Source organism: Cupressus sempervirens, chromosome 11 (genome assembly GCF_028749045.1).
Source record: "Cupressus sempervirens isolate cs-2001-9-10 chromosome 11, ASM2874904v1, whole genome shotgun sequence".
Taxonomy (NCBI): Eukaryota; Viridiplantae; Streptophyta; class Pinopsida; order Cupressales; family Cupressaceae; genus Cupressus; species Cupressus sempervirens.
Genome location: NC_143128.1, coordinates 65,088,205 through 65,114,531, shown reverse-complemented (window position 1 = coordinate 65,114,531; position 26,327 = coordinate 65,088,205). Strand labels below are relative to the sequence as shown.

Below are 26,327 nucleotides of genomic sequence, written 5' to 3'. Positions count from 1 at the left end.
TTGGTGCGGGTGGTTTGAGATCTTTGTTCTTGAATTTTTTTACAACTTGCAAATATCAATTTTTTGCCACTTCAAATACTTAGTACGGGCTCATCTGGACATATAATCAAGTCCAGTTCTTTTTAAAAGTGCATTTTTTTGTCTACTTTCCAGATTTGCAATTAGATTATAGGTTTTATGGATAGAAATGCTACTTTTAGAAATAGGCCCTAAATTGGAAAGTGGATATAGGGTGCCCAAATCATACATTAGGGGGGGTTAATTGTTTACTTCTTCCTTTTGGGGGGTGCATGTGTGTGTGTGTGTGTGTGTGTGTGTGTGTGTGTGTGTGTGTGTGTGTGTGTGTGTGTGTGTGATGGAGTCTTGTCACATATGTCAATCTTATAAGACCGAAGTTGACACTGAGGAACTATAAAAAAATGGAGTGCTTTGATGCTTCATCATCTAAGAGAACATAAGGAAGTGTTTCATTCTCTATATTTGAAGATATTGCCTTCATTCAAATATCTTCATCTTCTTATTCTCTTTATGTATAGAAGTATGAGTAAGGAATCTTTTGCTCCTCTTTTTATGATAAGTTTTCCTCATGATGTTTGGATGACTCTTTGGGAAGCATATAGAGATCCACAAGTTCCTCCATTTCTAAAGGACATTTTATCTTTAGTAGCTTCCACTCTAGTTTTCCAACTCTAGATGAGATAACACCTCCTAATGCTTCTATTGATACTACTGATCCAATTCCAGCCGCAGATGCTCTTAACTCAGTGCAGTAGGAAACACCATGTCTTCCTACTTCAACTTCATGGGATGACTTCCTTCTAGATATTGCAAGTCTATTCATGGAGTCTCACATTAAAGATGTGGAAAACATCATCAATGATATTCATCTTCTCTTTGTTTAGGAGACTACTTCATGTATTATGGAAACTGATCGTGACACCAGCAAAAGTGCTTCAACAGATTCAGATATGTGGGGTCCTATTGATGGATACAAGGGGAGGTCATAGCATCAACAAATTCCACATGCACATATTTCCATAGTGAGAGGTCCAGAACAACAAGGTACACCTAGTCTTCCAGCTCTAGCATCAAGTAATGATTTCTTGACAATTATTTCAGGTTTGTTTGTGGAGTCATACATAGTAGATTTGGGAGACATCATTGATGATATATATCTTCTCTTTTCTAAAGAAGATCCTTCTCCAGTTGTTACGAGTCCTCACTATGACCCTCTTGTCCATTCTCTACATGATTAGTCTTCACAAGTTGATATGATTGTAGATTTCTATGTACAAAAGTTGTAGGAGGTCTCTTTATCATTTGAGGAGACACTTTGTTCTTTGGAACATGTTCTACATGCATCCTTGCTAGATATTCACTTCTTCTCAACAATTTTGAAAGGAGTGATAGTCAATATCAGCACAGGGATAGTTGAGTAGGTTTTAGAGATACTATTTATCTTACAGATTCTTTCTACACATAGGGGAAGCATCTCACCTGTACCTCTACCATTATTTTTTCCAAAGGGGAGGAACATTATTTAATAGTCATGGATCAACTTCTACATTGGAGCAACTATCATTGATCTGCACACTGCATTTGGGGGGGATTACCTTGTCTTCTTCTTCTCCTTTATGGTGGGGGGAGGGGGGGGACTTTTTCCTCTTATGGGATTTTTCCTTCGCCTAATTCTCTATTGTATATACTTGATGTATGTCGTAATGAGGGGGTCTTGATTACTCCATCCATTCATGCTTCTTATTTTTTCATCTCTCTTATTGGAGGAGGGTTTTTCCTATGAGGTTTTCCCTCTTTCTCCACTTTATGAGATATTGAGTTGCATTATGTACATGGGTACATAACATGACCTAGTAGCTAGGACCCATCATGCATTTCATCTTAGCTTTCATAAGCTTAAGTGCATTCCCATAACTTGCACTTAAGGGGGGGTTTTGGTGTAAATAAGTATTTACTATTTACACTTTACTTTAAGTTTACTTAGGTTAATGCATTATTTTATTATTATATATTATTTTATTATTTCTTAGGTGAGACACTTAGGAGTTTGTGTACTCTTATGAGTTGTTATGTTGAAAACACTAAAGTAAGAAACTCTAATTCAACACATGGTGTCTACAACACTGGAGTTTTCATAATTAACTAAGTTCTTAATGGAGGATAACTCATATTTCGTGGACATGTGCCGAGTTGTATGACTTATCATGTTGTTGATTCCTATGCATTCTAGAAGCATTTCAGAGGCCTTTATATGCAAGCACTCCTAGTGTAGTTTTATATGAATTCATATTCATACACATTGAATGAATATCATATCATCATTTGATCATACTCTTTTAGTCTACTATTGTGCTTGTGCTTGAGTTCCGTGGTCTTGAGTGAATTTATTCCCAAGGAAAATTCTTACAATCCCCACTAGATTGAATGTTCAATAATTGGCTATTAAGTATATTAATGAGAAAGCCAATAAGATTAGATGCGATATTGTGAACCTTAAGGAGACTAATATTCCCTCATTTGAGACCCTAAAGGAATTGAATCTATATTCTAGAGAACAATTTATAGAAGTTGTAAGGAAGAAAGGGAAAGCTTATGAGATAAATTTTGTCTCCATCAATCATAGCAATAAGAATGATATCCCTAATTGTTTTAATAGGTTGTATAAAAACTAGAAGCATCCTCACAAATAATATTTTTTTCAGGTTACATATACATAGTTGGAATGTGAGGGGGCTTGAAATGGGTGACATGAAATATTCTGTCAAGATTTGCTCTAAAAATTTAAAAGATAAAGATATTATTTGTTCACAAGAGATTAAATTGGTTGGCTTTCAGGCCTATTGTATGTTGAAAATTCTTTTGGAAAAAGTTTTAGGTTTTCATTTCAATCATGGGAGAGAGAAAGGAGGAAATGTCATCCTTATAGGCCCTAATTGAGCTTACCATATTTTGGATCATGGATGCTTTCCATGTCAGAGAGCTTTGTGGGTGACCCTCAAGTGTGATAATGATTTGGTTAGAGTTTGTAATATCTATTTCGCAAATGACTATAGGGAAAGAGCTAAACTCTAGGAATGATCATTTGTAAATATCTCACATTCTTTTTAGTTTGATAGTATAATTTGCATATTCTCATAATCAAATCATTTCCTCTTCTTTATCTTTTCTTCTCTGTGACAGGTTCTTACATGCAGATGTTCTTTAGGTTTTATGGATTTGTATTGCTCAAATCCTTCAAAAAATGTATTAAAAAGATTCAATATTATAAATTTTAAATGCATCACCAACTCTAATTTTAATAGGAACAAAACTTAGCAAAATTTATTATGGGTCATGTGATAATTAAACCTTATTTAGGAAAATTGTTGGGAGTTTTATGTATTTCAGGGCTACAATGCCTAACATTGTGTATCGTGCTATCTTAATCTCAAGATTCATAGATTTCCCAAAAGACTCACATTGAAAAAGTTGGAAAAATGATACTCATATATGTTGTAGAGACAAAAGAATATGGAATTTATATTCCAAAACTAATGGCTCTTCTTTGATTGGTTATACTAACATGATTTTGCAGGTAATCAAAGGATCACTTCTAGATAGATCTTTGATTTTGATATAGGTGGAATTCATGGGTATCAAAGAAGAAACCCTTGGTAACAATTTCATCAGCTAAAGCTAAATATTTAGCACACACATGAGTAACATACGAAGCAATTTATGAGGAGGATATTAAATAATCTGTTATAAGTACAAGGGAACCCATTTTTTGTGACAATAAATCAAAAATTGTACTTTCAAGGAACCATATTTTTCATCAAGAAGAAAGCACATTGATGTAAGATGTATTTTCATTAGTGAATTGGTTAGCAATGGAGAATATCATCTTGATTATTGCAGATTTGAAGAATCGCTCACTAATATTTTCATCAAACAAATTCCTAAAGAAAACTTAAAATATTTGAAAAAAAATCTTAGAGTGACGAGCAAGTGTTAAAATGTGTTGATTTCTTCTTCTCTTCAATTAACTATTTGAAAACAATGCCTGAAAAACATTTTTTCTCCTCTCAATTATTGATCTCTATATGTATGCCAAGAATAAATCATGACATGTTTAGATGTTGAATTTGCATGATGAATTAAATATAGAACTCTATTACAGGATAAGAGGGTATTCCATTCTTTACAAAGCATGCAAAATCAAGAACTAAACTCATTTTGTAGGGTTAAATATGTTCTCTCAAGTATGTGATCAAGGTATTTAAACCAAGCTGATTCTTCATTACTTCTCTTGTTGCCTTTAATGCCTTTTACATTATTCCTTGCATTCAAGAGTGTTTCCGATCTAAAATCATTCCATTAGAAATAATCCCAATATGCTCCATCTCCATTATTACTGCTACAGTAAATATGTGTTCCTTGTGCTAGGAGGCCCTTCTTATAATGGAGAATCCCTTTGACCCATCTCATCCATTCACCTATCTTGCCCTAAGTATATTTCATGTTCACCTTGGTTAGATGATTACCTACTGTTAAAAATATTTAATAGGTATAACTTTTTTAAAAAGACATAATATGTCAAAGTTTCCCTCTAAAGTTTATATTGTTTGAAGAGGTGTAAAATTATAAATGTTTGAAAAGAAAATGTAACACTATACAAATAAAGTGTATACAAAATTTATTTCAACATGGCAGAAGAGAAAAGGGAACATACATTTGATCACTCAATGGGAAGGTAAGTCATGGAATTGCTATGTCATTTCATCCCCTAGAGATGAAAGAATAGAAGAAATTAAGAAATGAATCAATCACACTTTTAAGATATCTTTTGAATATATAATAAAATAATTGTTAAAAAAGTTATAATATACAAATATTAAAAGTTTTTTTTAAAAGTAAAATAAATAAATTATTGAAATAAATTTTAAAAAGATAAAAAATGCAAAAATAAGATATATTTGTTTCTAAGTTCATTAAAATTCTAAGAATTAATTCTCATAATAATATAAAATATAATTAAATTATAAGTGATAAATTCTATTAAACAAAACTCAATATAGTACTATTATTTTGCACATTCTTGTAAAAAAAAATTTGTGTTAATTAATATTCTAATATTAATTTTGATAATAATATTAAATTTAATTTAATTACAAGTCATATGTTTTATATAATAAAACCTAATATGGTATTATTATCTACTTTTATTTTTTGACACGTCACAAGACAATTGAAAGACCTTTTTAGAAAAAAAAGGTAAGGACAATTTTTTTTTTATCATTCAACAATCAAATTGGGAAAAAATGGATTTATATAATCATTTCAAATAAAGAATAATTATAATCTATCATAATTACATTAATTCTTTCCCAAAATCTTTTGAGAAACCACCCGTACAGATGTTATCCATAATATAAATAATTGGGTTTGATTCGATTCCACAAGCTTATTGAAAAAAAAATTAGACAACATTGAAGACCTTGCTAAAAGTATGGTGTTTCAAGAAAGACTTTTCATATTGATTTTTGGTGACTGATCAAGAAAGTATTGTACACTAGAATTTTTGAGTTGACTAATTAAGATTTTTTGTAAGTTAAGTTTTTTTTTTTTATTAAGTGAAAGTGAGTTTTGAAAGGGCCAATAAAACAAAGCTGCACTGCAAAACACAACCCAATAAAGCCAACCAAGAGAAATAGACAAAAAAAACTAAAGAAATTGAAAGACGACAAACAAGAGAAAAGTAGCAAAATAGAACATACTAGACTAGACTTTCAAGAAAATCAACATCTTCTTTCTCCAACTTCTCCATTTCTTGAGAACCTTCTTAATCTTCTCAGACTGGTCCTTTTTTTTTTGGTACTAGTTGTTTTTTGGTACTAGCTTTAGTTATTTTGTTGGGTCAGAAATGGCATCTCCAAGGCTATATTTCTCCTCTATAATATGCACAATGACCTTGTCAGCAACCAAGTTATCCAACTTGTCCATAGTATTTGATTAGCGGAGGCATTTAAGATTTTGTAACTTTGATCTCCAATGCTCCTAAAGGTAGTCTCAATGTTAATATTCATTATGTTAATACTAATACTAATGTCCTCCAGAGTAACAATCCTATACTCAATATCTCTGAATCTAGCAAAACCTCTCTATTAATCTACTCACCCTTATTATCCATACTCAGACCTATACCATCCACAATATCCTTCCCCATGGTCGTTGCTTCCAAGAGGTCATACTTGCTTAATTAATTTAATAACTATGTAGAAATCAAACACCCTATTCCTAGAATTGCTAATAATGCTCATAGAAGGGTCAATGAGAGACTCAAAGTCCTTATCAACCCTATCCGCTATAGCGCCAGTTGCAAAAAGCAAAATCCTCCATGGTTTTGCGGCCCCTTGTTTCTCTTGCAGGGCTACTATAGCATTAAAATCTCTTGCAGGTTACAAACTTATTTGTTGGAACATTTTGAATGACTACAGACATGACTTGGCCTTAAACTTTGAATCTAGTAAACTGTACATCAAAACTTACCAAATTTAACTGCTGCACTTGTAATCATTGTGCGAATGGACTGATTTCCATTTTCATCACTTCAAAATAGAACAGTAATATTCCTGTGATAACTTGGTTCATTGAACTAAAACTACATTTGTCGACATTCCAAGATAAAACTTTCATGTTGTATATTTCCAATGGCTGCTTGAGGAGCAGGAATTATGGAAAGTGTCTTAGCATACCTTGTTTACAAATAATTTCACTCTGGATTCCAGTATTTCACTAGAATTTATACCATCCTATGTAGTTACAATTCTCCTCATCCCTTTAATTTGGTGTAGCAACAATTTTATTTTTCATATTATCATATTTGATACTGGTGATTCCACAAGGATGGGTTGTACTGAAGTTCCCAACTTCCAAACAAACTTAAACAGTAATTAACCATTTTCCCATGAAATAAGTCTAGATAAGTTTTGAACCATGACGGTGGTTGTTGCATTCTTCGAACTGCAATTTTAAAAGTCCTCGATTTATGATAAATTTTGTTATTTATTTGGTAATATTCTAACTACTTTACCTGTTTTGGTTCTATTTCCTTGATTGATCATGTTATTGTCATCTGTGTTTTTAAGATTTGGATTAGTAATTCTTTTGAAACATCTTATTGTTACATTGGATTGGCACATTAAGAATTTCTGCTCTGTTACATTGAGTCTTCAAAAAAGAAAAAGGGTTGAACGAAACGTTTGCTTACAATTTTCTTTTGTTTAATAAGGTATGTGTAGATTGCTTTTCAGAAAATCTTATAGAGTGTGTTGCATAAGTAAATGGGCCTGAAATTTGCAAAGGTCACCAATTGTTTGATCTTTGGAATGAGAGAGATATTGGTTGAATTAAAATGAGATAATCCTGATCCACTTTTTCGAGACTCTTCCATAGCAAATAGCGAATCAAATCCAATAGAGTCGTAGATTCTTTAGAAAAAGAGTGCAGTGAAGCCATTAGGACTCGAGGCTTTGTCTGTAGGTAAAGTTAAGATTACCAACATCTGATTATTCTCCGAAGTAATAAGTTTCGAGATGTGTGATAGTAGAAACTCTGATCTTGATCATCATGTGACTGTGAAAGTTGAGAGAAGCCAGTAAATTTTTGAAGAAATGAACTCTTTCAATAGCTTTTTCATTATATAGTTGAACCCTTGTAACAAAATCTTTAATTGAAAATATTGTTTAGTGTACTCCTTTCATCTTTATCAAATTTTAATAAAAAATGTGCTTTTATACCCAACTTACAATCAAAGCTCTCTTAAATTCTATTGCTAATAGATTTCCTCACGCTTATCAAGTTTTTCTCATGTCTCTTGTAACTCTTTTTTGGTGTTGATAAGTGATTTGATCCAGACCCATTTTTTTATCTATTTCTTGGATTAACTTTAGCTCGGCTTCTGTTTTTTCAAAATAATTATCAAAGATATTCTGAACGATTCTGTTATTTCAATTAATTCATTAATAATCTTTGATTTTAGTTTTCTGAGTTTCATAGGGAAACTATACATCCTAGTGCCTTTAACAAAAGGAGATGAAATTCACTGTTGCTTAAGAATGGTGAAGAAAACGTAGATGTCTAAACCACATTCTCTAAAATCTAAAAATGGGTAATTTAGGAAACATTTGGATAGAGTGTGCATTGCTTCGGAGGGTATCCATTCTATGTCTACCTCTAAAAAGAGGGCTATGTTCATTAAACTTGATATAACTAAGGCTTATGATAGAGTAAAATGGAGTTTCTTGAAAAAAGTTTTGTTTCCTTTTGGCTTCAGCTTGGAGTGTGTGACTTGGATTTTGAGTTGTGTCACTTCTCCTTCATTTTCTATCCTTCTTCATGGAGAGCCTTTCATGTTATTTGGGGCTTCTAGGGGTCTCTCCTAGGAAGATCCTCTCTATCCTTATTTGTCATTATGGCCGAGGGCCTTGGTGGATATATTAAATTTGATGTTTCCTATTACATGATACAAGGAGGGGGATGGGGAAATGGATTGCACACTATCTCTCATCTTCAATTTGTTGATGATACGACTCTTGTTGGTCGAGCATGCATTCAGGAAGAGAAATCATTAAAGCTTAGTTTGGATACTTACTTGGCTACTTCCAATCAGGAAATCAATGACCATTAGTCTTCTATCTATTTCTTCAACATTCAGCCAATGATTTCTATTATCCTTAGATTTCAGATTGAGGCTCCCCCTCTGACTTATCTAGTAGTTCCTATAGTTGTAGGTTGACAACCTAGGCTCTTCTAGTAGAACTAGCTCAATAAACTATGCCAAAAAGTTAATCACTGGACTCACAGGGTGGCTTTCTATTGCTGGTCCAGTGACCCTCTTGCAATCTATGATTCAAGCTCTTCCTACTTACAAAGGTATAGTTCAAGCTGCCCCTGTGTATTCTCTCAAGGAGTTTGATGTTCTTTGTGGACAGTTTCTCCGAAGTAGTAATTTGCAAAATTTGAAATGGAGCTTAATCAATTCGGACATAGTTTGTAGGCCAAAGAAGGAGGGAGGCCTTGGCCTCCATTGTTCCATCTTGATGTAGGAACCCAGGACAACTCTAATACAGATGAACAAAATGAACTAAAATGAAAAAATACTCAATGTGCTGCGCTAATATATTTCTTTAACCATTTTGTCCATATCAATAACATTAAAAGATGCCTCTATTTATAAAGGTCTTTGATTGTTTCTAGAAACATCTAAACTAACTAACATAGCATAAATAGACCTTTTTAGAACTATCTAAACATAAATAACTTCTAGAACTTTGCCTAACCCTATTTGGTAATCTAGAGATTTTTAGAATCCTCTATTATGGTTTTACATTTCATTTGAGGAGAAATACACATCCCAACACTCCCCCTAATTTCTACCTCAAATGTTGTTGCATCCAAATACAAATCCAAATCCTTTCTTTTGCCTGATGCCAAAATGCTATTTTAATAATCTTCATATCCGACCTTTAATTTCTACAAACATTTTGTCAGCAATTGGCTAGCAAAAATTTCCTTTTGTCATAGGATCCATTAATAATATTGCCTCATCTGTCACAAATGCCAGCAAGGATTCACTAATAACCTTGATCAAATTTATGTTTTTTTTCAACTATCCCTTGATAGCTTCATCCTATCAAAATAGGTGATAGGATTCTCCTTGCTTCTGCCAAAATAGGTGATAGGATTCTCCCAATTAACTTGACTCTAATTCACAAATGGTGATAGGATTTTCATGCATTGGCTCTGATATCACTTGTAGGAACCTAGGACAACTCTAATACACCTTGTGAAAGGTGAATGGAAAAAATAAACTAAAATGGAAAAAAACTCAATGTGTTGTGGCACTAATATATTTCATTAACCATTTTGTCAATATCAATTACATATCAATAACATTACAAGATGCCTCTATTTATAGAGGTCTTTGATTGTTTTTGGAAACATCTAAACTAGCTGACATAGGATAAATAGACTTTTTAAGAACTATCTAAACATAAATAACTTCTAGAACTTTACCTAACCCTATTTGGTAATCTAGGGATTTCTAGAATCCTCTATTATGATTTTACATTTCATTTGAGGGCAAATACACATCTCAACACTTCCCCCCGCCCAATTTCAAACTCAAATGTTGTTGCATACAAATCCAAATCCTAATAGTGTCTTCCAAGGCTGTGGCCTTTAATTTCAACAAACATTTTTTCAGCAATTGGTTGGCAACAATTTCCTCTTTTCATAGGATCCACTACTAATCTTGCCTCATCTATCACTAATGTCAATGATAGGATTCACTAATAACCTTGATCAAATTTATGTCTTCTTTCAGCTACCCCTTGATAGCTTCATCTGTCACAAATGGTGACAGGGTTCTCCAAATAACCTTTCTCTACAATATAAAATTCTCTTTGTTGTTACAAATGGTGACAAGAAAATTTCTTCCTTCTTTAGTTATCGATTGATTAGTTGTTTCTGTCAAAATACGTGACAAGATTCTCCCAATTGACTTGACTCTAATTCATTTGTCACAAATGGTGACAAGATTTTCTTACACTGGCTTTGATACCACTTGTAGGAACCTAGGACAACTCTAATACACCTTATGAAAGGTGAATGGACAAAATAAGCTAAAATGGAAAAACACTTAATGTGCTGCAACACTAATATATTTCATTAACCATTTTGTCCATATCAATTACATTACAAGATGTCTCTATTTATAGAGGTCTTTGATTGTTTTTGGAAACATCTCAACTAGCTGACATAGGATAAATAGATTTTTTTAGAACTTTCTAAACATAAATAACTTCTAGAATTTTACCTAACCCTATTTGGTAATCTAGGAATTTCTAGAATCCTCTATTATGGTTTTACATTTCATTTGAGGGGAAATTCCACATCCCAACACTTGAGTGGTCAAACTTTTGTAGCTCAGGTCTATTGGCACTGGTCGTCTAGCCAAGATCAACTTTGGGCCAAGATTATATCTCATAAGTATCTACTTGGAGTTGAATATATAATTGTTTCCTTTGGAGGAAAGAGGTTCTATGGTGTGGAATACCCTTAAGATTGGTGCTCCACTTGTTAAGAGAAACCCTTTTTGGATTTGCAATAGAGGTTTTGAGGCCCTGTTCTAGACTAATTCATGAAACAACAAGCCTCACCTCATCTTTTGTCTTCTCATCCGCACTTGTAGGCTCTTTGGAATTCTTTATGTTTGTTGGCTAGGATATTGTAGATAATTATAAAGAGAGCTATAATTTGGGCCTTGCTTTTTTCTATAGGTGGAAGAGTTCTTCTGACTAGCCACCAAGGGTTCTCATGGGGGATAGGTTGGAGTTCTCTTAGTATTTGGTTTCCAAGGAATACAACTCCTTGTTGGTACATGATGTTTTGGCTTGGGGTGGTGTGTCTTCCCGGGAATATAGGTCCTTGTTGGTACCTAATGTTTTGGCTTGGGGTGGTGCATCTTCTACTATATATTCTATTTGTACAAGGTACATTGCACTTACTAGAAAGTTTTTTGGTGATGTAGATGTTCCTTGGTGTAGGAAAGTTTGGAATACATTCTCTTTCCTAAGTGTAACTTGTTCCTCTAGTTGATATTTCATGGCAAGGAGAGTGTCTCTTAGTTTATGTAGTAACGACAAGGAGACTTTCTCTTACCTTTTCTTTTAGTGTTCTTTTGTTAGACAAATTTGGAACTTTTGGTGGAATGCTTGGGGCTGTTCGTGTTGTCATGTTTCTTCTTTGTCCGAGATCTAGGACAGCCTTGGGCATTCCCCTTCTAGGTCCTGTCTTCTTCAGGTTTCTTGGGCTATTGGTCCTTCCCTTATCCTTTGGAATGTTTGGCTTGAAAGAAATAGAAGGATATTTCAGGATGTTCGTCTTAATGTTGTGCACCTGCAGGGAAAAATTACTCATTCTAGTCAGCAAACTATCCTTTCAGTGGCCTTAGGTTTGCCACTCATTGTTGTGAGGAAAGAACTAGAAACCAAGCTCAACAAGTTAATCATGAGGAACATTTGAATCCCCCTATTTTGGGCCTCATTAAAACGAATACTGGTTCAGGTCTAGGTGGAGTTGGACGTAACAGCTTGGATGAAGTTCAAGTTGTTTTCTCTACCCATAAAGGTTATCATAACAATAATCTCATGGAGGCCCTAGCTATTTTGGTTGCGGTGGAAGAATGTTGTAAGGGTGGTTGAAGCAGGATCATTTATGAGAAAGATTCTCAGATGGTTGTGGAGTTATTGAAAAAGTAAGATCATGAAGGTGTTGATTGACATCTGGATTCTTTTAGTGTAAAACATTTGTAAGTTAGAGCTAATAATGAGTATGATAGCAAAATGGTCTGAAGTTGATAGTGTAAAAATATCTGATAAGAACTTATATTTGGAAGCAACCATGTATGAGAAAGTGAAAAATTATCCGATATTTTGGCTATCTGAAGCTTATTGTGAGGGAACCATTGTGAGGGATAATGTCATCTAAAGCATTGTTATTAGTTATATTTGTAAAATCCTGCATGGTTTTACTCCTTTTTTCTCTGGCAGGATACTACAGCATTAAAATCTCCTGCTAGTACAAACTTATTTGTTGGACCATTTTTAGTGGCTACAGACATGGCTTCCCAGAGAATTGCTTTACGCCGAGTTGATGCTTGGCCTTAAACATTGAATCTAGTAAACTGTACATCATTGTGCGCAGCAGTAATTGGACTCATTTCTATTTTGATAACTTGACAAGAGAACAGTCAAATGTCTGTGATTACTTGGTTTCTTGAACTAAACTGCACCCGCTTCACTCCATCAATTTTATTTGCCAACATTCCAAGATAAAAAATTTATAACTTAAGTTGCACTCGTTACTTTTCTGATTGACAAATAATCAGAAGTAGTTTGAATCACTAGATTAATTTCCTCTATTAAATTTGACTGCACTTGGCCTCTTTTGGGGAGCTTTAACCACTTCAGTTGTATTAGATGGCATTAGCAGTATAGAGTTGAATTGAGAGAACTTAAAGTTTCCCTTTTAGTTTGTTTCACATGCTAAATTCGTTTATCATCTTCGTCATAATTGGAAGCGCTAGATTTTCGAAGTGTTCCCTATCAATTTTCCCAAAAAGAGAAAAACACCAATCCGATTTGTCATAATTGCCATATCTAGAAAGTGTGCCAAGAAATGTACCAGAAAAAATTAGACTGTGGTAGCCTAGAAAAATTGGTTCCGGCATTTTTATGTTAGAAAACGCTTTTAAGATCAGAATGAGGACAGTGGGAAAATATGAGTAGAGAGCCATTCTATAGTCTATTCAGATGATTATCTTGCCTCTCCTCTTATAGATTGCATTTGTGCTTCAGCAAGTAAAATATGTACACACTACAAGTTCGTAATTGCCAAGAGAATATTGAAAAAGATTGGTTGGAAGAGCAGACAATGGAAGGCAACTATTACTGACTGAAGTAAAACTATTTCAAGCTGAAAATAGGTAATTCGTAATGTGTGGTATACCAATCAATTGGAACCATATAATTTCTTGATCAACCAAAATAAGTTATTGAATCTTATAAAAAGTTTCAAACTGCGTATAATTTCAATCATAGAGATAACATCGTGTCATATTGAAATGATACAATTCAATCAATCATACAATCTAATCAATTATATCATGTCAAAAGAGGCATCAAAGAGGTAAGATTGAATATATTCAAATAGATACTAACATACAACTAAACATGCCTTAAAAAAATTAAATAATGAGATAACGTCAAGAAGACTAAATGGTTGAATAAAAGTACTTAGCAAGCTATAATTCTATGTGTGCTATGAGTAAAATTTAAGAGATAAAGGGAGTTAAATTTCACTAAGCAGAATTAATAATTTCACCAGCTGTAATTAATGTTTGATGTAAAATTAGATGATAATTATAGATCATATTTTTGACATGGAATTAAATTTATTATATATGACATGGAACTGTAACATATTAATAGACATATGCTAAAAGATATATTAGATACTTAAATGCATTCAATAAACAGTTGAATAAGAATGATTCTTAATGCTATAACAGTTAGATTTGCATTGTAAGTAAAGTAAAATTTAATTAAATTAGTAATTTGACAAGTATAATCAATTTTATATATATTAATAAATGATATATAACTTTTAGAAAACAATTTTAATCAATATTGTAGATGTTTATTAACTAAAACTTATACTAAATTATTGACATAATTATAGATAGTACTCAAATAGATCTTAGAATTTTTTTCAATCAAAAAATTGATTTCAACACTATCTAAATAAAAAGCATGTCTATATCATTATGAAGAATGCAGTTTAATGATAAATATAGAACGGACAAATATAGTCACCAAATATTCAAACGACAATCATCCTTGCAACATCCTTATTTACTCAAAAGCCCATTGATGTTGACGCCTGATTTTGTCCTCCTCTTCTGGAGTAAAATCATTCTTTATGTTAAAAATCTTTCGGACTTCTTCTGGAGTTGTTTCCTTCATTATATCAGCAACACTTTGAGTTGTCAAGTCCAGAAGGTTCTTTAAGTTCATGTAGTTTGCAGCCTGTTTATAGAAAAGAAATAAGCATAAGTAATCATCAATTTAAATCCATATTTATAGAGATAATCTAAAGATATTATATGAAAATATACAAATAAAAGCATTTATTTTGGAGTTTGAAATTATAATTACAAGAAAAGGATGCTAATAATGTTATGTTGACAGGTAAAGCTAGAGTATCATAATTAATGTTATACTATTTTAGAGGTTACAAAAAAAAAAAATTTAGATATAAATTCAGTAGAGCTAAATTTTTAATAAACAGAATTAGTTGTAACTAACAAGGTCTATTACTATATGGAATCAAATGCAAAGGTGGAAGAAAGTGCTAGGTATGTAATTTTTCTATTTTTAATACTAAATTCAATTTTTTTAGAATTGCCATTTTTTTTCGTCATGCTAACTTAAGATATGCTAAAGAATTTAGGTATATTATTGACCTAGATCAAGACAATAAAATCACCAAAACCATTATAAGCCAACTTCGTGACCAAAACCTCCAAGGGTATTGACAAAAGTGTGGAAGTAGGATATATACATGAGTTAAGAGTAGTGTCATAACCCTTGGGCAATTTTTAGACCATGATTCAATTAGGGGAGGCTTGCATTGGAGATGTATGTTCATTCTCTTTTCTCATAAATTATATTGGTAAAAGAAAGTATGTTCATTCTCTTTTCTAATGTTTACTAAAAGAAAGTGTAGAATTGTAATTGTCAAAGAGGGAATATTCTTCTTTGAATGAATATAATCATGGAAAGTTACAAGATTAACGATGTACATGTGTCTAGTATTGGTCAAGTTTTCAAAATTGTAAAATGTTTATCTTGATCGAGTGTTAGCTAGGAACTCAAAAGATCATATGATGTTCACACAGTTCATTTACTAACCAAAGAAAATTATTGTCTGTAGACCAATGCATAATTCTTACAAAAAAGAAATATTATGTAAAATCGATGTAGTAGTATCATCTAGAATAAAACAATAGTAATAAGAAAATCTCTTAGAACAAAATTTTCTAATATGAAACTATTACTTGTAAAAAATTTCATTCATACTAAATAAAAAAGAAGTAACTAATAGAAAAAATTTCTCCCACTTGAGGACCTCTATATGAGTTTAAAATAAAATCTCTTGTCTATTCATAGAATGCTCTTGAAAGTGCATCAACATTAAGATAGAGGAAATGAAGCAGAAACTGTAAAACCAAGAAGGAATAAATGGAAGTCTTAAATTTATACTATTTGTGAACTAGGTTTGTAGCCAATTAGTAAACTATATCCCTTTCCAACCTCTTGAAAATAAAAAAAATATGACCAGACAATGTGTTGTTTACTTCTACTTATGATGTAAGTGAAGCAGAAAATGTAAAATCAAGAAGGAATAAATGGAAGTCTTAAATTTATATAGTTTGTAAACCAAGTTTGTAGGTGTTGGAATAATTCTAGTGTTGAATGAGTAATTATCTCTGTTTGTTACAACTACACATCAAGTTGTTATTGAAATCTTTTAGTCCACTAATTGTTGACTGAGTAATCGTGTAGTTCTGTCATCCTCACCTTCTCCACATGTGAAACTAGTTGAGCTTTTCTTGGTTCTAGAAAATGTAAAAGTCTCTATATATAAAGAGGTAATTGTAGTGCAAAAATCAATCAATAAACAATATCTTTCTCTTTCAAATTTGTTTTGTACTATTTTTCTTTTTTCTTTAGTTTGCTTATGTTTTCTTCATGGGATCAAAGTAGATCTAATTTTTGGGTAGTGGCTTTTATGGAGCAAATCTCTAATCTTCTTTGTTGTAGGCTGAAAATTGGTTGAGCAACACTAAGTCTATTCTCTACACAAGTTTGTGAGAATTTCATGTTCTTGTTATCTCTGAGGTGCTGCTGAAAGTTCTATTTTTTTTTTTCAAAAAGAAGAGAAGTTGATTAATGGATTCTCTTGCTACTCATCTAACCTCAATTAGATTGAATGGAAATATTTACAATGATTGGGTTTCACAAATTGAAATTTTTGTAACTCTACAAAACAGTTATGATATTGCTAATGGTAGTGAGCAGAGGCTAGCAGGTTCTGGAAAAGAATGTGATGATTGGGATAGGAGAGACAAGAAGGCAGTAGCTTTGATAAAGTTAACACTTTCAAAAGAAGTTTTTCCATAATTTTGAGATGAAATAAATGGTATGGAAATTTTTAAAAGTTTGTATCAAAATTTAGGTGATGTGTGGATTATCCCTCTCACCATAGAGCTATATAATCTAAAGTTAAAAGGCTCACAGGAAGTAGTGACTCATTTAAGTAAATTAAAGGAAAAGAAAAATGAATTGGTTTCTCTTGGAAAAAGCATAGATGATAAGGATTTTGTCCAAATAGTTTTACAAAGTCTTCTAAGCTCTTATCAATCTTTTATAAGGGGGCTTGATACTAATGATAAATTAAAAGGCATTAAATCTAATAAGTTGTGTGCTAAGTTAATCCAAGAAGAAAAACATCAAATAAAAGAAAGAGAATCCTCTATTTTTTATTGTGAATCTCAAGCATTTGTAATGAAAGGAAAACAACATCAACAAAGGGCACAAGATAATAGATCTAATGGAAAGAATTGGAAGTATGGAGATAATAATAATTCATATAGGAATCCAAATAGAAGTAAGTGGCAATGTCATTACTGTGGTAAGCAAGGACACAAAGCGAATGAATGTTACAAAAGGATTAATGATTCAAAAAAGAATAAGCCTACGAAATCATTTGATCCTAAGAGGAATGCCTTCTTGTAGCAGTTAAAGCAAATAGTTCTTTTAAGGATGAATAGATAATTGATTCTAGTTGGACACAACATATGTCACATAATAAAGAGTAGTTTGAGTTATTAAGTGAAAGCAATGGTGAAAATATATATCTAGGAGATAATAGTCCTCAATGGAAATGTTCAAGTAAATAATGGAATGTTTAAAAATGTGAAGCTTGTCCCTCAACTATCAACAAATCTTCTCTCTACCTTTCAAATTACAAATCAAGGATATGAAGTAGAATTTTACAATGATAAATGCTTAGTCAAGGCTATGAATAAAAATTATGAAGTGAGTGTGATTGGTAGAGTGGAAATGGGCTTTATAAATTTCAATAATTTATTCGAAATAAAGATGTATGTGCTATTGCAAAGTATGATGATGTGAGCAGATTGTGGCATGAATGTATAGGGCATGTAAACTATCAATGTCTCAAACTTATGGAGAAGTTGAAGATGGTGCATGCTCTACCAAGAATCTCTCCAAAAAAAGCAGTATGTGAAGGATGTGCAATGGGAAAGCAACATCTAGAAAGTTTCCCACAAAGAAAATCATGGAGGGCCAAAATGCCTTTTGGTAGTCTTTTGTATTGCACATGCAGTTGGTGTTGTATGTAGTTTGAGTTATTAAGTGAAAGCAATGGTGAAAATATACATCTAGGAGATAATAGTCCTCCAAAAGTTCAGGAAGTGGAAATGTTCAAGTAAATAATGGAATGTTTAAAAATGTGAAGCTTGTCCCTCAACTATCAACAAATCTTCTCTCTATCTTTCAAATCGCAAATCAATGATACAAAGTAGAATTTTACAATGATAAATGCTTAGTCAAGGCTATGAATAAAAATTATGAAATGAGTGTGATTGGTAGAGTGGAAATGGGCTTTATAAATTTCAATAATTTATTAGAAATAAAGATGTATGTGCTACTGCAAAGTATGATGATGTGAGCAGGTTGTGGCATGAATGTATAGGGCATGTAAACGATCAATGTCTCAAACTTATGGAGAAGTTGAAGATGGTGCATGGTCTACCAAGAATCTCTCCAAAAAAAGCAGTATGTGAAGGATGTGCAATGGGCAAGCAACATGTAGAAAGTTTCCCACAAAGATAATCATGGAGGGCCAAAATGCCTTTACACTTAGTCAACAGTGATGTGATGGGTCCTTTCAAAACACCCTCACTTGGAGGTGCAAGGTATGTTCTCACATTCATAGATGACCATTCAAGAAGAATTTGGGTATATTTTCTACAAAAGAAAGAGGAAGTGTTTCATAAATTTAAGAAGTTTAAGGTTCTAACTGAAAAGCAAAGTCAATAATTTCTAAGAATTATAAGAATAGATAGAGGTTTTGAATATATGAATAATTTTTTTTTGGGGTTTTGTAAATAAAATGGCATAAAGAAAGAATCCACTATTCCCTACTCACCACAACAAAATGGGATAGCAGAAAGGAAAAATAGGACTATAAAGGAAATGGCTAGGTGTATGCTTCATTCTAGAAAAAATAGAGGTACATCTTTGGCCTGAAGAAATTCATATAATAGGTTATATTCTAAATAGAACTTCTCCAAAGGTTGTCATGAACATAACCCCTAAAGAGGCTTGGAGTGGAAGAAAGCCTACTGTGTCTCATTTTCATATTTTTGGCTGCACTACTTATGCTCAAATTCTTGATGAAAAGAGAAGTAAATTAGAAAGGAAAAGTGACAGGTACATAATGGTTGGATATAGTAAAGAATCAAAATGATATAGGCTATATAATCCTAATACAAAGGAAATTCAAATAAAAAGAAATGTTTGGTTTGATGAAGCCTTTGACAATACTAATTCCTCTATATTTTCTCAATTTCCTTTCTTTCTTGAAAAAGATGAAGATATTGATACTAATGTTTTAGAGCAAAATATGATATCTCCTAGAAAAGGAAAAGAAGTATAGGATGAAGATTCAAGTAGCAATGATGATGAAGACACAAAAAATAAAAGAAAAAATTGAAGCATTCAAGAGTTCTATCAAGAAGGCCACAAGATTGTTGCTAACTATGCTGTTATGGCTAAGGTGATGCAAGTTGAAACTCCAAGCACATTTGAGGAAGGAAAAGGAAAAGATGAGTGGGAGGAGGCTATGCAAGAGGAGTACAACTCCTTGATGAAGAGTGGAACTTGGGAATTATCAAAACTTCCAAAAGGAAAGAATATGGTCAATTGCAAATGGACCTACAAAACAAAATTCACATCAAATGGAGCAATTGAAAGATACAAGGCAAGGTTAGTGGCCTGTGGCTTCTCACAAGAAGAAGGTATTGACTATACTGAGACATTTGCCCCTATTGCTAAAATGACTTCCATTCAAACTATTAAAGCTTTAGCTACAAAATGTGGATGGAAAATGTTTCAAATGGATGTAAAAAGTCCTTTTCTGTATGGTGACTCAAAAGAAGAAATTTAGATGGAACAACCATTAGGATTTGTTAAAAATGGTGAAGAACATCTAGTATGTAGATTGAGGAAATCTCTATATGGCCTTAAACAGGCTCCAAGAGCATGGTACTCCAAAATAAATTAATTCTTTGTAACAAATGGATTTAAAAAGGGCAAAGCTGACCTAGATGTATATGCCAAGCATATTGAAGATGAAATTATTATCATTGTTTTATATGTGGATGATATCATTATAGGGGATTCCAAACAATGTATTTATGACACCAAGACACAACTTAAGAAATTTTTTGAGATAAGTGATGTTGGATTGATGCACTATTTCTTGAGCATGCAAGTTTGGCAAGAAGAGAGTAGGATCTTGCTCTCCCAAAAAAAATATGCTATTGATGTATTGAAAAAGTTTAATATGAGTGATTGTAAGCCATCTAATACACCATGTGAAGTAGGTTTAATATTTATTGCTCATTCAAATCAAAAGAAAGTGGATGGAAAACTATATAGGCAACTTGTTGGTAGTCTTGTGTATCTCACAATAGCTAGACTAGACATTGCACATGCAATTGGTGTTGTATCTAGGTACATGAAAAACCCACACTTTGAACATTGGAAGGTTGCTAAAAGGATCTTGAAGTACAACAAAGGCACTTACAAGCTTGGCATTGAGTACCAACATGGAGGAGACCCTACTTTAGTAGGCTATACAGATTCTGATTATGCAAATGATATTGATGATAGGAAATCAACTTCAGGATATATCTTCCACCTTGGATTCAGACCAATCTGTTGGAGCAGCAAGAATCAATCAACAATAACAATGTCATCAATAGAAGCCAAATATATTGTAGCATTAAAGGCATCTCAAGAAGCTCTATTGATCATAAGACTACTTGAAGAGACATGTCATCAACAAGCTCATCCAAGTACCATATTCTGTGACAACCAAAGCACTATCAAGCTTGCAAAGAATCATATTTACCATGCAAGATCCAAACATATTGAAGTTCACCATCACTTTGTTCGAGATCCCATGGAGTGTGAAATAATCAAGCTACACTTCTGTGGCACTAAAGATCAAGTTGTAGATATCTTTACCAAAGCACTATCTATTGTCAAATTTCTCAAGTTTAGAACCTTACTATACCTCAAAGAAGTTGATGTTTAAATTCATTCTTGTAATAATTTCTCCCTTAAAGATGCATTAGTGATAGAAATTAAGGAAAGGTGTTGGAATAATTCTAGTGTTGAATGAGTAATTATCTTTGTTTGTTACAACAACACAAGAAGTTGTTATTGACATCTTCCAGTCCATTAATTGGTGATTGAGTAAACTTGTACTTCTGTCATCCTCACCTTCTCCACATGTGAAATCAGTTAACCTTTTCTTGGTTCTAGAAAATGTAAAAGTCTCTATATATAGACAAGTAATTGTAGTGCAATATCTTTCTCTTTCAAATTTGTTTTGTGCTGATGTTCTTTTTTCTTCAATTTTTTTATGTTTTCTTTAATAGGAAATTAGTAGACTATATCCCTTTCCAACCCCTTGAAAATTAAAAAATATAATGAGACAATGTGCACTTTTCTTCTTCTTATGATCTAGAGGAACCAAGATGAGTGACTATGATCCTCGGATCTGAATGAAATAAAGAAGAAAAATAGTTAGACTGTTTATTTATAAATATTGATAAAATTCAAAAACTATAAACCATATGTGAATTTTGCAAAGAAAGATAGGGGAGAGGACCTAGTAGTTGAATAGGTTCCAATTGTTGTGATAGTAATTGTTCACTTAATGTTCAATTTTTTTGAAAAAATTGTACCAATACTTGTGACTTTAAAGTTGTTAGTACAATGATGATTACCCAAAATTGAATGAAAATGTACCCTTTGTTTTAAAAAGTAACCAATGATGTGATGCCACATCAGCTATTCAACTATGGGTACCCTTTATGCGCTATTATTGGTCTCACTTTTTGTTTGGCCTGTTTTGAACAACTTGGCAAAAAGCATGCTGATGTGGCATCATAATAGGTGATGTGGACTTGAAACCTTAGTTATAAGTAGGCGATTCGCCAAGTAAGTTACTGTAAAAAACTGGGAGCGATTTGAAATTTTTACGTAAGGTTTTGATAAGCATGAAGTTAGGGTGTTCAACTATTGGGTCCTCTCCCCTAACCTTGTTCTATTTCAAGTTCTAGTCAATTTATGATTTTCTAAATTTTGTTTTTTAAAGCAATGCTAGAGTTCTTATGTGGCCATGGGTTGAAATGCTAGATTAATCATTACCGAATTCTCATATCCTTCTTGTGACTAGTTGAATTTAGCCTCCACGTTTCCTCCACTTGCACCCTCCCCTCTCCAATCTATCAACTACACGAGTTAGGGTTTCGTAACGAAATTATTTGGAGCTTAATCAACTTCCCTTTTTAAAAGAAGAAACTTCCATTATTTTTCATTAGTAAGGAGATGTATTTGATTTCAGCTCAGTAACATCACAGGAGAACCCGTATTAATTTTTACCCAACATCGTACTCTATCATGGTGTGATAATATGTTATAGGGAGTATATTTGTCTATTATTTAGCTATTATAACAGTCTGCAGTTAATCAGTTCTCTCCATCTCTACGGTAAGTTATAACAGTTCTTCTCTAGCTTGTGTAAGTATATGAGAGAGACCCAGCTATGTTTCTTCCTGTGAGAGCTTAAGAACCAACTAAATTGGTTGGTGTTTTCAGAGCAGTGAGAAAACGCATCCAATAAAGAAGAGTGAGTCGCGTATGATTGAAAAGAAATGACGAAAAGTTTGAAAAGAAGACTCGGAAAAATCATCGTTTTCTTTTCTTGAAAAGAATGAATTTGTTTTCCTTCTAAGGACTGAAATGCATAGCCTAGATAAATCCTACAAAATAATAGGTTTATAAGTTCATATTGTTGCTCTATTCTTAGAGGATAAAGGTTAATAGGTTCATTTTGGAGGCTGTTATCTTTCTACCCAGCTATCTTTTAATTCAAATGTACTTTCGATCAAAAATCAAAAAATTGAAACTACAATAAGTTTTTCTAAAATTTTCTGCATTTGTTATTAATGATATCCATATTTTGTAATCCAAAACAGTAAAAAGCTTGAAAAAAAATCACCGTATTTCAGAAGATCTGAAAAGAAAAGTTTGTCTTTTAAGAGCGTTCTGTCTACAAGATAGTCTGGGCTGCCATCATTTCAATTCATCCAATCAATAAATAAATTCCAAACACACATAAAATTGATAAACAGAAAATTACCTAAATCACAGCCACAATCACAAAAGTGGTAACTTGAAAAAGATAAAACCTAACACTACCTATCGAGACATTAAAGCGAAGCTATTAACAAAGCCTACCAGGAATTAAGTCATGCTGAGTGCAAGGCCCGTGACATCTAAAAGGGATGAAGCCAGGATTGTGCCTCGGATGAATTTGAGAAAATGGATACCCCTCAGATCTTGATTCTTAACCAAAGAAGCTAGGTGAAAATGCTGAATCTCCATTAAAAAACCAAAAATACCATATATATACATCCCAACAAAGGGCAATAAAAATCGTACATACCAGCACAATATTCATAAGCGTACCCATATCCACCTGAACGAACGCCTGATCCCATTTTTTTACATCGTCCTCTGAAATAGCGCTGGTGTTGGCGGCTTCCAAATGAAATTTGCAATACTCCATAACTTTTGCAAGGATATTACCTCTTACATTCTGCAAGGGCACAATGCTCTCCACGCCCATATCCTCAATCATTTGCCTGATCGTTTCTGACTCAAACGCCACGGCCTGCTCCACCTCAAAGATCTGGTTGTCTGAGCTCCTCAATTGCACTTTGACCTCCATCGCCATGGATGACTGGTGGATTCAAAGACAAGAGACTTGATGTGAATGAAAATCCAAGATCTAGAAAGGATGGCCAAGCTCTCACGGTGTAATAAGCTACAATCCCCAGGCTAACCCCTATATTTATATGATGGGTAAGGATTAGATTTTATTTTAATTATTGGCCGACGAGAATATTATGGGAAACGAGTCGGTTGTTATAACAGCTATGCATTGATTGCACATGTACTAATGGTAGGTTTCAGTTAAAATGGACCTTTTCAAATGACACTTTTAGATCACAATTCTGTAAATGTTGGAAGTCCTAAAGATTAGCTTTTAAGTTCTTAACTCACTTGCCTAAGAAGGTTCATCTAAGAAATGAACAAAGTTTGACATGAAATGGAGGTGTTGGATAGCTAGGCTACTAGGCCTTAGAGCTATTTCTTTATTTTATAAAAAAATTTAATTTCTTTTTTCTTAGCCCTATAAATGGTGTATAATTTTCTTACTTTTGTTTAATCCCTATAGAGGTGGGTGATCATATAAAATTTACTGTTGAGCAAATTTCAAAAAATGGAATTTTAATATATATATATATATATAAGGGACTATTCATCAAAAAAAGGAAAATATAATGAATTTTTATAGAATTTTGCATATTTTGTGATTCTTAAATGTAGAAAAAAATAGTTTTACTTGGTTGGGATGCCTTTGGTGCAACTTTTTTGTAACAAAATAAATTTCTAAAATACAAGGTTGAATGTATTGAAAACAATGTTCAAGACAAATTTAGATTACTATAAATTTAAAATTTAGTTATTTTCATTTTAGGATTTATATTTATTAATAGTTTTTAATATTAATCTTATAAATATTATCTAAGCATTTGACAAACCATATAAAATAAGTCCAAACATTCTTGTGGGGAAACAATGACCAATAGTAGCTTAGATGAATGCACTTGGATCAAATTCATTCCAACATAAGATGACTGTATATTTGCATGGTGGAGATTTTAGGTTCTAACTCCTTCATAGTTCACATTCATTAGGTGTGTATTTAAACAATGGCCTAAAGAGATTGTTTGAACTCTTTAGATAGTAGATTCTTATGGCTCAAGGATTGCAAGAATTTGTTGAGGTTTGTATATTCTATGAATAGTGAAAAATTTATAATATCATATTTCATACTTGTAGGTACCAAATGAAACACATAATTATTGAACTTTTAAACCAATAAATGTCAATTTTTTATTTTTATTTTTTAAATAGACTAGATGCACCAAAATAATAAGAAGGCTTTCCTAGGGTTTCTTGCTTCATGCAAACTTGTAGTTTTCTTGCATATGGCTCTCTTCTGAACTTTCCTTCTATACTCTCCACTTGTCACGCCGCATTTACTGCGAGAGCTTTTAGGCTAGGATATAATGGCCCTAGCCAGTGGTGAACCAATTGTTTCTAGTGTTTACACTATTGTCTTAGATTGCCATGGCACTGCCACAGAACAAATGCACTCACAAGTTTCTCTCAAAGGTTTTTCATGAGGTAATCCTGATATTATCCTTCCTTTACAAGAATTTGATGCTACGTGTGACTGGTTAGAAAAACATACCTTGATAGGATATTTTGTGGGTAGGACTCCTCCTGAAGCTATGCTCCAAGAATGGGTTAACAAGAGCTGGACTCCTCATGGAGTCCACTTTGACACTATGCAAAACCTTACCAAAGGTTTTTTTTTTTCTTACTTTGCTAACCCGTCGCAAGCAGATGTGGTGTTTAACAATGAACCTTGGTTTGTGCATGTGTCTATGCTTGTTTTTCAAAAATGGTTGTGAGACTTCAGAATCTCTAATGAAAAAAGCTTAGGGTTCCTGTGTGGGTCGAGTTCCCAGTTTTACCCTTGCCATGCTGGCCTTTGATTGAGTCCATTGCCAAAACCCTTGACAAAGTTGTCACAAAGGAGCCTGAGAATTTTTTTAATGCTTGCCCTCAGAGACATGTTTGCGTCAAGGTTGATCTTTCCAAGGATCTTAAGGATTCTGTGGAAATCCAAATTGGGGCTCAAAACTTCTCTCAAAAGGTGCTCTATTTAAACGTCCCCAACACCTATTTTAGGTGCTAGTTCACAGAACACAAGATTAGGGATTGACCTTTAGCTATGCCTAGGGTTAAGCCCACACCTAAAGAAGTGCTTGCCAAGCCAACCAAAAGGTAAAAAGAAGGGGAAAAATGAAGAATGAGTTACTATTGTGCGCAAGGGCAAGGCTACCTTGAATCCCTTGCCCCGTAAACAGTCGTACATAGTGGTTATCGCAACTCCTCCTATCCCCATAGGAGCGTCAATTCTAGCCAGCATAGGGATGCAAGTAGTTTCCACAACACCTATTTTGGGGGTTTCACAAGTTTCAAACCCTGCTGATATGTAGGGGATTAAGGTGGTCACCAAGGCTTCTACCTCGGCTATGGTTTGTACCCCTCTTGTTGCTTCTTCCATTGCACCACAAGTGACATAGTGTTCTTGCAATCCTCGTGGACATGCAAAGATACCAGAGGTGAAGTGGCAAGCTATAAGTTCAGAGGATTTTCCTTCTGACTTCCACCAGGTTT

General features: G+C 33.1%; 1 protein-coding gene across 1 annotated transcript; it reads right to left on the bottom strand.

Annotated features, from left to right (window-relative positions):
* Positions 1-14,474: 14,474 nt before the first annotated feature.
* LOC149528265 (SKP1-like protein 1A) lies at positions 14,475-23,813 on the bottom strand. Its single transcript, XM_089809904.1, has 2 exons — positions 23,455-23,813; positions 14,475-14,648 (listed from the first exon to the last, which is right to left on the bottom strand). The coding sequence occupies exons 1-2, from the start codon at positions 23,743-23,745 to the stop codon at positions 14,475-14,477; spliced, it is 465 nt and encodes a 154-aa protein (XP_089666030.1). The 5' UTR covers positions 23,746-23,813.
* Positions 23,814-26,327: the final 2,514 nt, after the last annotated feature.